General features: G+C 40.8%; 1 protein-coding gene across 1 annotated transcript in view; it reads right to left on the minus strand.

Moving 5' to 3' along the window:
* The window catches only part of TUSC3 (tumor suppressor candidate 3), a 133385-nt gene that overhangs the window by 12852 nt on the left and 105204 nt on the right, over positions 1-15329 (minus strand). The window contains exon 7 of the mRNA XM_066631949.1: positions 12651-12714. Within this exon, the coding sequence (XP_066488046.1) occupies positions 12651-12714 (64 nt within the window). The remainder of the gene's footprint in view (positions 1-12650; positions 12715-15329) is intronic.

Consider the following 15329-nt stretch of genomic DNA (forward strand, 5'->3'; position numbering starts at 1 on the left):
GGCTCACAGAAACCTTTAGGTATCATGAACTTCCACAATTAAAAAATACCTGATATCCTTTGAGTGTTTACGCTGAAATAAGCCTCAAGGAGCTCAATGGGGCTTATACCCAGATAAGTGTAAACAACATTATGACCGTAGCCAATTAACCAAATTTTATTCATAAAATAATTCATCACTTAGAGATGCATAAAATTCGCTAGGGGAAAAATCACCACAATATTTCTAAAGAAAAAAAGCAACTTTCATTTTTAGACAATGCACAAATCTGTCACAGTAGGCAAAATATTAGGAAAGGCACCAGGAAATGTCTGGTCTATGATGGTGCTTGCCAACTGCCAGTTTAAGAGTACTCACATTAAGAATAATTTTTAAAATAATTTTTTTAGTTGATCAAATTGTTTTTTTTTAAATCAATAAGTCACCTAAATATTGTCATCATATTATTTATTTTCTATAGCTATTTTATCCCAGTGGTCTGTAACCTCAAAACACACCAGGCAAAGTATGGAAGCACGACTGAATAGTAAAGCAAGCACATTTATGGTTATTAACTGTGGCTCTCTTATTATGGTATTTTGTTGGTGACATACCAATGCCTGAGGGAGCGGGTGTGCACATCAATAAACATCACACACATATAGAAGAATTCTGATGGAATCGTATGCATGAGCACACCAAACTTTTTTGCAGAGTTTTATCAATGCACACATTGATAATTGCGTAGGGAAAACACACAGATGAATTGAAAGAATTTGAAAACTGCAGCAAAATGTGCACACACAGTGCTTGGTACAGAATTCAGGACAAAGGAAAGCTTGGTCCATGGATGTAATGCAGTGGATTCCACTTTGGAAAAAAGCACCACATAAACCAATTCCAAAATGGATGGATTTGGGTCCAAAATTGATGAATTGGACCAACTTTAGACCAAACTTGAATGAGGTATGTTTCAGAATCCTCCTTGAATTGTACTCCCAAAGCTGGTTCTTTGGGAGGAGCAATCTTGCCAGTGGATGTTGAAAGATGGACTTCTTCCTGAAATTTTTACTGGGAACTCAAGTTGCGAAGTAGTTATGCTGTGGGGAGGCATATTTAAAATCAAAGATATTAATTTATTTAAATTCGAAGACCAAAAGGAAATGACCTCTGCAGCATTGTAAAGCAAGTTGGCACTTCTGGCCATGTTGTTAAAAAGGCAGGGAAATGAAGCTGGCAAAAGTTGCTCCTTCCTTGTATGTGAATCAGGCAGACACTTGGCCTGCTTGTCCTTCAGGCAACTCAGCTGGAAAATTGAAAAAGCAAAATCTCACTGAAAAAAACCCAGATGCTGCATCTGAACTGAGATACCCTCAGCAAATAAATTACAAATGTATAAATAAATAAAAGGTCATTGGCTTACTATGAGTGAGCCACTCAAGTATCCATTTTAATTTTTAGAAGACGAGCATTCCGGCTAAAGCTAAATCTTCTAGCGAAGTCCAAATCTAAATCAAGTCATTATTTATTGAAAGTATTTATTCATAGGGCAATAATTACCAACATTTATCAAGCGCCAGCAACATGGACAAGGTCAGTAGCTAGAAGCATGGCCAAGGAGGCAAATAGGGCTGCCAACTTCTCTATATTCACAGACTCCCAGTGGTGGCATAATCTCCCCCTTCAGCACTGTCTGGCATCAGCTGAAGAGATAGCAACATCCTTTGGGAGGTGTGTGCAGTGACATCATTGAAAAATGTCGAGATTAGGAGCCAATGGCAACTTCCAGGTTGAACCTCTTCAAGCACATGCAGTTCTGCTATGACTAAAAACAAGTGAGAAGGAGCTGTTGAAGCCACAAGCCAATGAGGTCTCCACAGAACAGCTCTATCTTTTCTTTACTGATAGATCAACACCTTGTACCTATTAAAACTGACATGGAAGTCACCTTGATTCTGTTCACCATATTTTCCCAGTCAACCCTGTGAAGAGAAGACATCTTTACAGCATCAGTTATAAAATTGGCTTCATAGTGAACTGTGAACCACACCACCCCTTTTGGGTAAAGTTCATTTGACTGCAGCAGAATTGAGACACAGAATTTGAACATTACCAGCTGCAGAACTTCCAAAGTGGCTTGCACACCAATTGATGCTCTGCCCAGACAAATGGGCAAAACGTTCTATGTGTTTAACTGCAACCAAGGTGAACTGTCAAAGAATGAAACAGAATTCAAATACTATTAGGAAACAACTCAGCAAGATCTTTTGTATTAGCTGATAAACTAGAGGTCCCTTCTCCATAACATGCCTTCCTATATAAGTGACAGCCCAATTCTTTCCCTTGACAAGCTTTCCCTTGTCAATGCAGCTGTGGCAAAATGGTTTGTGCTGCATCTTGCAGTGGGCATTTCTGGAGGTCTTCTCTAGGTAAGAGAACATAGAGCTGCCAACATGGGGATATTGATGATCTTAAAGCCAACAACTCCTGGGATGCAGATTCCTATGACTACGATATCTTTTGGAAGTCTCATTGTCAAATATTGCTTCTGAAGGGGCAAAGGAATCTATTCTATCTTGCTTAAAGGAATGCAGTGACAACCAGGTGGCCAGACGTGTCTCATTCATTTGGACCCTTTCTCAGAAGGTGGTACCCTTGGCAAAGCATCATGATACCTTCTGGAGCCCGAAAGGTTGCTAGAAGCGTAGGCCAAGATTATGCCATCAAGCCAAGGAAGTGGTGAACATCTTCCTACCCAAGTTCAATTTCTTGGCAAATCTGCAACTGTATTGACAGGGCATTGCTTCTAGCTATACAGAATTCAAGCACCCAACACATTTCCAGTATTTGAATGCGCATTTGCTGGAAACATGTTTTCATTTTTTTCATGGAAAATCATGGAAAGATTTTTTTTCTTTTCCATTCTTAATAATATTAGTATTCCACAGTGACTCAAAGAAATCCACTTGTAGGACAATGCAGCATCTTTTTTTTTTTTTTTTTTTTTTTTAAGAAAAACAGGATCAGATATTTGATTGTTTGCAACAACAGCTACTCAAGAGCGGAATTCTTCCAACAACACAAAGTTGAGAATGGGGGATTTTTCAGCATCAGACTGCTGCTAATGTCACATTTAGTGCATCATCCCAAGTGGAATCTTAACCAGTTAAGATCCTTAAGTGCACATGTACATGTATGCATATAAGGGAAATCAACCCTATGAAAAGCTTTTATGAAACTCGACTGCTTCTGATGATCCCTCTTGCAGAGAAGTGATGGTCTATTTAAACCCATCAGATCTGCAAAGATAATTATTTTAGAATCCATTTCAGTCCAGCTACAGCAAGCAAGTGCATGGAAGTACAGCTGACTGGATGATTTTTCAGATCTTTCCTTCTCAGTGAGATAACACCAGGACTGCTTAAGAAAGGTGCCAATCAAACTGGTTGGAGAAAATAGGTTTTGAAAAGCTTTGAAAATAAAAGTTGAGGTACGGTTATACAATTACACTTAAAAAAAAAATCCGAAGTGCATGGAGTAGAAGTGATAAAACATTCATTTGTTTCCTATAGAAAGAAATACTCTGTGGCTGACACTGACACTTCGGAGAAATGGAGCAATGTAGGCAGTCACCAAATCATGTGGGTTGGTGTGATGCAGTCATGAAATCTTGAAGCAATTATTCTTCAAGGTGCTTCAACTCTACTATTCTTTTACTTAATTGATCTGATAATTTCTTGTGTATTTCCGATTACATTCCTATCCATGAACATTGTTCTTCCAACACCAAAAGCTGCCTGTTCTGATATATAACTCTACCCATTTCCCTTACTGTTCCATATGCTGGAGACTCTATCCCAGAACATCTACACAGTGAGATTCATCTCTCTCTCTCTCTCTCCCCCCTTAAAAAGGAATTCTTAAGCTCAAGGTGGTTTTGAATTCTCACCATAACTACAACCAAGGTCATATTCATGTACCTGTATTTGCTCATATTCATCCCATCACCAGTGGCGATCCCAGGTGATGTCATGCCAAGGGCCACGACTGCAGAGTGTGTCCCCCCAGCTAATGTCTACCCCCCAAAGCTAGCGCATCTCTCTTAGAAAGCCTTCTGAGCTTCTAAAGGGCCCTTAAACAGTACTTCTGGAAAACTGGAAATACTGTTTAAAGGGCCCTCCAGCGGCTCAGAAGGCCTTCTGAGCACTACGGGGTGCTGTGCGACGCCTCACTGCCCATCACCTTTCCCTGTCATCCTCCGGTATCCACTGCCATAAGATAAGGTGATAGCCACTAGAACAGATGGGTTTATAAAAAAGGCATGGGCCAAAGTCACCCTAACAATATCAGTGGGTATGTGAATGCCCATCAGGGAGAATTAAGTGGGGTTTTAGATAAGTAAATAAGTACCAGAGACTGGAGAGGGCTAATCATGTCCTCTTTTTAGGGTTTCCCACAGGTATCTTGGTTGGCTAGTGTGAGGAATATTTCTGGGCCTCTGGTCTGATCCAGCAGGGGCTCTTCTTAAATTCAAATCAACCCCTGCTCCACTGTTGTTTCATTCACTCCTGAAACTTAGACTGTAAATTCCATAAACCGGAAAACTGAAGGGGTTCGTTATTCTGCAAAAGTGTCATGAATACATTGTTGGAGCAATGCAAATAATTTTTTTAGTTTTTAGACAAAAACTCTTGAAGGCCAGCCTCTACAGCAGCATGCTGCTATGTTAAAAACTGACCTTAAAACATTTAATTAGAAAACTAAATAGTTTTAGTAGATTAGTTATGAACATTTTATCTGCATTAAGTGTATTTAAGTGAAGGATTAATAAATGGGGATGGATGGACCCTGCAGGCTACTGCAAATCCCCATAATAATGACCTTCAAATTTATCACTTCCTATACAAGGAAACACTTGTGATAAAGAAAATATTTATTATTTGAGCTGCACTAAGTGGAATGCTATTGCAACAACAAATATAAAAACGGCAGATTACAGTTGCTAATCTTCAGTGGTCCGGCATGAGAAAACTGAAGCAAGAATTGCAAAAAGTTTAAGGTAAGATGTGTTGAGAATTGATGTAAGCTTTTCGTAGGGTGAAAAATGTATTATCTCACTTCCAGTACAGTGGGTGCACATATGGGGGGGGGGGGTTTGAGAAGATTAACCACAGGTTCCCCCTTCCCTCCTGCCCTTCACTAACAAAGCTATTCGAATAATGGGGAAACTGAAAATAAAGGGCAAGTAGGAGAATAGTAAGTTGGCATATGTGGAATCATTGGTCTACCTAGCTCAATATTGTCTACACTGATTGGCAATTGCTATCCAAGGTTTCAGGGAGGGGTCTGTCCTTGCCCTACCTGGAGATGCCAAGGATTGGACTTCTGTGGGCAAAGTGCATACACTCCTACTGAACTACAGGACATGTGGGGAAGAGAATAATGCTCCCGGTTTGAACATAAATGCGGGTTGATGTTTAAAACAGGTCGTTCCCTGTCTATTTTAGCTGGAACCACGAAGTAAAATTGGAACTATGGTAGAAGAACAGAAGAACGACATGGTGCAGCTCTTGCTAGATTCTACCACATTGGGATATGGGGTAGGGACCATTTATCCCCACCCCATTTGAATTCCCCACCACATCAAAAAAATAAGATTATGTTTCACTGTGAATCCTGCGTGATTCTAATTTAAGCAATTTTTTTCTTATTTAAATTGTTCCTATACAAGAATACTAGCACCTTAGAGAGAAGAACGAACAGAAATCCATCCCCCTGGCATACTTGCTTTCTATCTGCAGGAAGTGGTTCTTCACCTGTACTCTAAAGAGTCACTCATGCCATTTTTCTTAAGGTCTACCAACCTTCCTCCCTCAAAGTAGACACTGGCTCATGTAAGGTAAGTGCAGTGCAGTCCTAAAGAGCTGAAGAGATGTCTGCCTCTCTACAACAGAGAAGCCTTTTTTAGGGGAGCTCTTTTTGTTGGTACTATGAGTTACTGTAGTGGTTTTAAAAAGAAACACAGCATTGTAACACCAACTGGTGACACTCTAACCATTGCCAGCATACTACTGATGCACTATTGCAATACAAACTGATCAACAAAAGACAAATACACTGATTAAGCCCCCTCAAGTATTCGGAAATCTTCTGGAACAATGTAAACCTAAAAGAGAATTAAAATGTTAGTGCATCAAAAAAAGTATACTGCTTAGGAAGATCGATTCCACTTATTTCCAATAGTTTATCAGTTTTGCAGTATTTAGAGTTGTAGGCAACCTATTTGCATTTTTCCTTCTCGGATGATTTATTGATGGCTTAAAAAAATCAACTATGCAGGGCAGCCAAAATATTGATATAAGCCTGCCTATAAAACACAAACTATTATTTGAGAAAATTATATACAGCACCTTCAGGCAATGATCACCCAACTGAGCTGGTGACAAATATGTTTACAGTACATAAAGCTTCATTCTCAATTGCACCTGATAACAAGCTACTCTTGCTCTTAGGAAAGAAAAACAGGCCTTTGCCAGTTGAAGATAAATGAGAACAGATGTTGAGGAAAAAATGGCACTATACATACTGTTGTTATAATGACAGATTAAAAGTGATCCAAATCTAAAAACAATTCTCAAACTGCGTTCAGCATTAATTTTTTTCTTCTGAAAATACTTGTCCTCGGATGCACTGCTCGGAAAAGAAGTCGGGCTGGAGAAGCCGTTCTGTTCCCAGGAATAGAATCTGTATTTTGGCAGGTTCGCCTTTCAAATTCTGCTGTGCGACAGAAAACTGACGTATTGAGCCTTGTTATCCTTTAAGCAAGCTTTAGACAGGCCTAAATGAATACACTTTGACAGAATTATCCTGGATTTACTTTGATGTAAATGAGACATGCATGATGCTCAATATTGTACAGAAACCTGCTAGATGGAAAAGGCAGGAGAAGTGGAAGGGCAATCCCGGTAAGCTTATGGCAGCATGCTTTGATAGCATCTTAGGAGTACGTTTTCAGACTTAATTCAACGCTACTCGAGAATCGCCTTAAACAAGCATGTTAAGAAAGCTAAAGGGATATTTAGAAGCTGGTGCTACTGATATGACTTTTTCCTTATCTGGACGGCTAGTTCAACTGCACACCTCTCCCTGTGTGTCACTGAAAAAATCACTGCCACTGCCAGTCATTCATGCATGAGAAACCATATCTTAGCTTCTCTACATCTATGCCCAATCATGCTGAAGCTGCTCACTGCTGGACTAGGGGTTCCAGAGGTGCTCCCTGCATGAACATGACCAGAATGGGTAAGAGCTTTTCAACCACCACCAACTGTACTACTCTGTCCCCTCCATGCAGGCAGAGCCAAGGCTGGGTTTGCAGAACCATAAGATAAGGAGCAACTGGCTCTGACAAAAGCCAAAGAAGGAATGAAGTCTGAAATCCTTGTCTCCTGGTCTTGCATCACTCCAAGACTCCACCTCCCTGCCTGGATACAGGAATTTAAAGGGGCAGACCTCTGGTCTGTAGTCTTGCACTCTTCCATAGCTCCACTGCATTCCTCCTAGCCAGATGCCAGGGCTGATATACATGCTCAGGAGTGTGCAAGATACTGGAAATGAGAGGGACTTATTCTTCAAAGTGTTCTGGTTCACGAGTCTCCAGTTTTGCCTCAGGGCAAGGGTTTCGACACACAAATTGGGTGAAGTGCATGCTTTGACTGGCCTTGAGATAGCAGCTGATTACACTCAAAATAGCCAATGCTGTCTTTAACAGCCACTTAGAAGGCTGAATTTTCACATACCTGCTTCACTGCTGGGTGCACATGAAGCATCATTGGTCATATAGAAAATAAAGGGAGGTTCTGCTTTTTCCCAGGATAACTCTGTGGTCATCACAGCCATACATACTTTACAGCCCACATTGGTTGGGTCTTGTGTATCTGCAGGGGACCAGTGCAGGATGAGGTATCCTGGGTTGCAAGGAACAAGAGCATTAAAGCAGTTTTTTTTTTTTAATGTATGCAATTTATATCCACTGTCATGATTTGTGAACTGGAGGATTTTGATCTGAAACCTTTTCTAACCAGCAACTTGTTGATGCACTTGAGATCCAGGATGATCTGCCTCCCTCCATGTCTACTTACATTAGGGGAGGATACGTCAAAGTACCTTGAATCAGGAAAAAAAAAAACAATGATCTTGGTGGTACAAAGTTGAAGAAGGTAATCTAAGGCCTGCACTAGGTGCTGATTCTTAGCAGGATTATTTGACTTCAGCACAGGTAGAAATTCATGTCTTGGTAGCACTGAAATGCTATTGTGCAATCCTTTCGTGGTCTGTCCAGGGGCGAACCGGTTTGAAATTACCCCTACCCAGAACTGAATAAAAGCTTGGAGGCACCCCTATACCAGGAAAGAGAGGGATGCATTCCTAGAAGGTACACTGCAGCATAAGAACAGCCCCACTGAATCAGGCCAGAGGTCCATCTAGTCCAGTTTCCTGTATCTCACAGTGGCCCACCAAATGCCCACAAAACAGCAAGAGACCTGCATCCTGGTGCCATCCCATGCATCTGGCATTCTGAGGTAGTCATTGATAGGGAGCCACGCAGTCTTTTTGATGAATAAAGATGCATAAAGTAGGCTAAGTCAGTGTCTAAAGGTTTAGTCCTAAAAGTGCTCTACTACAATTTTCAAAACTCTGGAAGAAATTCAGCTATAGGTAATGATATATTTTCAAATTGCTTCTTTCATTAAAAAAAAGCAAAATGTTGCTTTCTTCCACAAAGTTAGCAAATTATCTGCATCATTCTTGAAAGAGCCACTCTCTGATAGAGAGGTAGGCAACACCTTTGTTTAATACATGAAAGAAGCCATGCTTCTGCCCAATTCAATTTGGCAATGCATTTGCCAAATTCATTCAGCAGTAACGATAAGGATGCAAAATTGCTTAATTTCAGAAAAGAAAGCAAAATAGCAACTGGTTTTGACTTCCTTACCAGAAGGCTGGAAGGCAGCCAATGCAATATCAATGCTTTAAAAGAAATCCAATGGGGAGCCAGAAAATCACAGGCCCATTAGTCTAATGTAACTTAGTGAAAGCATTATTACAGACAGAATTATTAAAAATATAGCTTTGGAAGTAGCTGCATACCAAGTCAGAACATTGGGCCATCTAGCTCAGTACTGCCTCTTATTGATGGGCAACAGCAATTTAAAGTTTTGGACAGGGGTCCTGCCCAGTCCTACCTTAAGATGCCAAAGATTGAACTGGGGACCTTCTACAGGCAAAACATAGGCTCTAAGCTCTGAGCTAGAGTCCCATCCTCAAAGCTTAGTACAGGAAGAATCGCTTGGGTTATGCAAAAGGGAACTTCTGCCTCAGCCACCTTCTGGAGTTCTTTGAAAGTATCAAGATGCAACAGGGCAAGGGTGAACCGCTACACATTATAAGGACTTCCAAAAACCTGCTGACCTCTTAAACAGGATGTGGTGATGGCATCTGGCATAGATGCCTTTAAAAGGGGATTGGACCAATTTCTGGAGGAAAAATCCATTATGGGTTACAAGCCATGATGTGTATGTGCAACCTCCTGATTTTAGAAATGGGCTATGTCAGATGCAAGGGAAGGCACCAGGATGCAGGTCTCTCGTTATCTGGTGTGCTCCCTGGGGCATTTGGTGGGCTGCTGTGAGATACAGGAAGTTGGACTAGATGGGCCTATGGACTGATCCAGTGGGGCTGTTCTTATGTTCTTATAAAGACTCCTGCATAAATTTTGCAGTTATAAAAAAAAGGAGCAGATGCTTGTAGAGCAGTAACTGGGCAAAGAACAGGACGGGGGGGGGGGGGGTAAGAATAAATAGACTTTTCTCACAATAAGCAGAGTCCACCAAGGATTTGCATTGGGATTGGTGCTACTTGATTTATTCATAGATGCTCTGGAGGGTGAGCTGTCGAGGGTAAGCTTTGTAGATGACACCTGATTGTTCTGGGTGGTGATCACTCCAGTACGCTGCTAAGAACTCAAAAAGGATCTCTCCAAACTATTGCATAGACAACAAAATGGCAAATAAAATTCAGAAGATGCGAAAAGTAATGTGTATTGGGGAAAACACTACTAACCACATATATACTAACTGTGTCTGAATTGGCTGAGATTAATCATGCAAGACCTTAGTGCTCTCTCTCTCTCTCTTTCTCTTTCTCTCTCTGTGTCTGTCTTTTTTCACAAAATTCACCAAAAATTTAAATAGCATTCTTCAGGAAACTGATATTTTGTGAATACAAAAAAGAAGCAATGAAGCAGCTCTTAACTACAGCTGATATATAGAGGATAATGAAACACAAATTCGTCCATGTGTAAATTATAACAGTCCATGGGTAAGCCTCCATGCTATTGGTGAAATCTCTTTGAAGCCCAAATTTTAACTTGACAGCACTAAGCTGTGAAATAAAATCTTAAAGGACTTCTTGCTGGAAGACAGATTAAGACTTCACATGATGTTACTAGTTCTATCAATGTAATGAGTACACTGGGCTGGTTTAAATACTGTAGAAAGCAGTGAGAATGATGGCTGGTTCAGTAAAATAAAACAACTCAGCAACTTGTCTGCAACCCAGCAAGTGGCTGCAGGTCTGAGGACATTGATTTCAAAGTCAAAATACAACTAATGAGATTTGCTCCCTATATAAATTTTAGACTTTTTGTGGTAAGGTTGGTCTTCATTCCTCCAAAGAGCCAAATGAATCTGAATTAGAGGGCTTGCAGAAAACATTTTCTGTTGGTTTCTAAATACTGGAAGCCTGCCATGCATGTTCTACACAACATGGAATCTCAGAACTTCCACTTCTTGGTGAGGGCGTCTTAATTTAACCTAATATTGTATAAAAGGTATGAACTTGGCACTGTTAGTATCACCGCCACCTATGTGCATGCCTCAAATCCAGAGAAGAAAAATAAGGCCAGAATATAGAGGCGTGCCATCAACCAACTACAGCTGTATTGATTATCTCAGAGGGGAAATGTAGTTCTGGTATACATACGGGAGCTTTAACTATTTTAGGTAATCCATGGAATGTTACTCTCTCTCACTCTCCCCCCCCCCCAGCATTTAAATGAGATGGCATGATTGTCTTAAAAGAACTATGTGGGAGAATCAGAAACAAGGCAAGCTAAGCACATTGACCTACAAGTATGCTACTTCTATCCCCCCTCCCCACTTTAAAAGCTACTAATTTTTTGTGGCATAAGCCTCAACCCATTTCACCACTGTATGAGGTATACACAGATACACACATTCTCTAAATGAACCTTCAATGTTTGCAGTTATTTCTGGTGTATGTATATATTACCAGTGGTAAAGACGGGTAGGATCTGACAGCTACTGGCAAAACATTAGGGCATGTCAGAAAAATATTTATAATGATACTTACTATGAAATTTGTGATCAATATAGGTTAATATTATGAACGCTTGTGCAAAATATGTAACCTGCTGTCATGGCTGTATAATACTTGTATTAGAATTCTCAGTGTTTTATGCTTACATAGTATAATTATAGTGACTGTAAACTCATGTTTCAGTAATCTCATGTTTCAGTGGCAGTTGGGAGCCTATATATAAGAACATGTGTATCATTTTATTTTTATCTATTTGATGAGAATAAAAGGCTAGTTCACATAGACCCAGGCATGCAGACTCTGGAGTGAGCCTAGGACGCTTGCACACCAATTCCACAGTGCACAGAAAGTATACATATTGCGTGCAAAATGCTTGACACACATTCCACCCATGGGATCAACCCATCTACTTTGAGCAGTAGACTCATTGCAGAGGTAAAATAAACACAGAGCACATGCAGATGTATGGTGATAAGCATGTGATTACACAATGTGTTTTACATATAGAGAAGCACATGCACAAACCCAAGACTTTTGACTGTGTACCAGAAGTCTGTATGAACCATCTCTTTAGACAAGTTCTTCAAGAGACAAAATTACTGGCTTATTATTTGATCAACTCAACCACTGATTTTACAAAGTGATCCCTGATATATTCTAAACATTTTGTGCTACCAATAAGAAGAAATAAAAACACAGAGCATAGCATTAAGAAACCAATCAGACCAGTGTTTGTCAATCAGTGGTGCTCATACCATCTGTGGTACTTGAGGTGGTGTCCAGTGGTACTCACAGGATCCCCTGCTCCTGGTGACACCAGCAATGCAACACAACCAATAGCAGTAGGTGGCTCAGCTTAGCAAACAGAACTCAAAAAGGCCTCCTGTTCACCCTGAGCCTCTTATCAATGTTTATCATGCTGTGCATGGCTTCCCAAACTGGAAGTAACTGATGATGACATCATTGTCAGTTACTTCTGGTGGAACATGTGAAGTGGTACAAGGGGGGGACAAAGCTGAATTAGGCTGTAGAAAATGAAACAGCTATTCAATATTATTCATAATTGTTACAGAAAAAAAAAAAAACCAGCCACTCCAGATTTCTTCAAGAACAAACAGCAACACTGGACATCAGCTTAATCATACAGTGACTAGGCAGGGAATGCAGTACCTGTTCAAAACCTCAATGATATCCACTGTCAGTGCAATTTCCTTTAAAGGCAGACTCTGTTTTAGCTTGCCTTGTTCCATCCATCAACATTTGAAGGATACTCAGGAGCAATATAATATGAGACTCTGCAACAAACTGCGCCTGGCTGCTTCCGTGAATGTAGCTCTGAAAAGGGGGAAATAGAGAAAAAAAATTAATAGTCTTTTAGAAAAGATTTTAAAAGGACACAGTTAGTAACGGTATATGGGAACAGAATTAAAAATAAAAATCAGCCTGGAAAACAAGGCATGAAGAACAAGGTACAACACACAGTATACATAACAGAGTAAACATAGTTACACCTTAACACATTCTTGCTTAAAGCAAAACAACTTGAAATGCTAGGGACACTACTGGCAGGAGAGGGCTGCTGCCTTCGTGCCTTGTTTGCAAGCCACCCGCAGGCATCTGCCTGGTGGCTCTTAGTAGCAGAACATGGGAACAGACAAACTTTCAGACTGATAAAGTGAGGTTCACCATTAAAGAAATGTAAGATGAAAAGTTTTCTTCTATGCTTATTTATAATTTATTTAAAGTATTTATACCCCATCTGTTCATTAAATCACTTTAAAATAATCGTCATCTGGCTGGCCAAACATTTAGGCTCCATTTGGTTACATAAGTGCTTCCCAAACTGTGTGCCACGGTACCTCAGGGTGCTGCAACACACTCACAGGGATACTGCAGGATGTCCCTGGTGACCCCCCCTTACTGACTCTCCCAAGCACCACCATCTTGGACCTCATGAAATCTCATGAGGGCCAAGATGGCAGCACCCAAATCTCGCAAGCTCTGGCAAGATGGTGGCATTCTGGTTGAGCCAGGAAGAAGAGGCTGCGGGGGTGCCATGATCCTGGTAAGTTTGGGAACTACTGGACAACATCCTTTCCTATGAGCATGCATCTCCGCTTTCTTTAGTTTCCAACCAAGGGAGATTAGGATGTATTGTGTTGCAATTTATAATCAACTGCATTATTTTAACCATTACCCCTTCGCCCCACACACAAATATAGATGTGATCTATATTCCTGAACCACGCACATCTTCACATACCCACACTCATTTATTTTCACATGCACAAAACAAAACAGAGAGCAGGGGTAGGGGAGCCAAACTTTATAAGTCAATTACTTCCAAGACAATAAAAAAAAATGGTAACTGCATATTATTTGATCCTATTTCATTTCCTAAAGAGTACTTGTTCTCTCACTGTGAATTGTACTGAGCTCTCAAGGCTGTGCTGTATTGATGGAGAACAGCCTCAGATTTTCAACAGCTTACAGCAATTCTTTCTCTACAAGGCTTTCAAAACACAAGCTTCCATAAATTACTTGCTTTTAATTTTAAACATTTTTACCCCACTCTTCAACCAACAGGCTTCCAGAGCAGTTTACATTAGATCACTGAATAAGCAAATCAGAACCAAACAAAGTGTGTGTGTGTGTAGGGGGGGGGGGTAGTACCTCTGGTTTTTTCTGCTCCTTCTCACTGGGTGGTTGCTGGTTCTATGACCACTGTGAGTGGGTACTGGCAAAGTTGAAGCTTTAAAAGGCACCAGCAGATGGAGGTAGTAATGGTGACTTTGCCTCCTCCTTATCACCACAGAGCCGATACCCTCAGAAAGTATCCCAGAATAGTGTGCCAAATGTTTTGGCCCATAAAAGGACAGGCAAATCATGGTCAAGAGACTTGCATATCTTCACAGCCACTCAGTAGAAAATGTTCATGTTTCATCCTGATCAGGTTTCTCAACCAATGGTACTTGAGGTGGTGTCCAGTGGTACATGCAGAACCCCCAACCTCCTGGCAGAGAGACCGGCAATGCAATGAAACAAGCAGCAGCAGGAGGCTTCGTGGGCAGAGCTCCAGTGTGCATTTTTTGCATGTTCGGAAAAGCCCTCTCATCCACCCTGAGCCTCTTACCCAGTGTTTGTTATGTCATGTCTGGCCTCTCAATCTGGAAGTAACTGGCGATAACATCACCACCAGTTACTTCTGGTGGTACTTCCAGTAAGTGGACCATGCAAAGTGGTACGGAGGGGGGACAAATGTCAAGAAATGCTGATCTAGACCAGATGTTCCCAAATTTTCTCTGTTCGTGGCACCCCTAGGCTAACTGTAGTTTTTTCAGAGTTCCCCCTAGCTGTGTCCCCCTTAAAAATTAAAAATATCCCAAGACACCCCTGTGAGTTTGCTGTGATGTTGCAGCGCAGTCTGGGAAAAACAGGTCTAGACAAAATTGAGAATGACCGTTAATAACTTCTACTACTTCTAGAGTACCTACAAAGTCAAAAAAGTATTACATAAAACAAAAAAGACAAGTCTTGCTCACAGGCTTACAATTTAAGATGACAAAAGAGAAAGGGGGTGGAAGGAAAAGGTTGAGATGCAAGATCAATGAGATAGTGTCAGTGTGGGGGGATGACTTTCTTATGCTGATTTTTAAAATAAACGTTTGATTTATTACTGTTGTTTCCTACCCTCTCACCAAGCAGTTGAGGACAGTGTAAAACGACCCCCCTTGTATTCCTCACAACAACCCTGTAAGGTAGGTTGAGAGATGGAGACTGATCCAAAATCATCCAGAAGAAACCTTTATGACTGAGCAGAGATTTGAACCTGAGACTCCCCTATCTAAATCCATCACTATGCCTCTTCTCCTTCTGCGAGAAATCTGAGGGCGCTTTTTACTCTACACACCAAAAAGGACTAAGTGGTTCACTTGAGGACAAGCTTACTGA

This window comes from Tiliqua scincoides, chromosome 6 (assembly GCF_035046505.1).
Source record: "Tiliqua scincoides isolate rTilSci1 chromosome 6, rTilSci1.hap2, whole genome shotgun sequence".
In the NCBI taxonomy this organism is placed as follows: Eukaryota; Metazoa; Chordata; class Lepidosauria; order Squamata; family Scincidae; genus Tiliqua; species Tiliqua scincoides.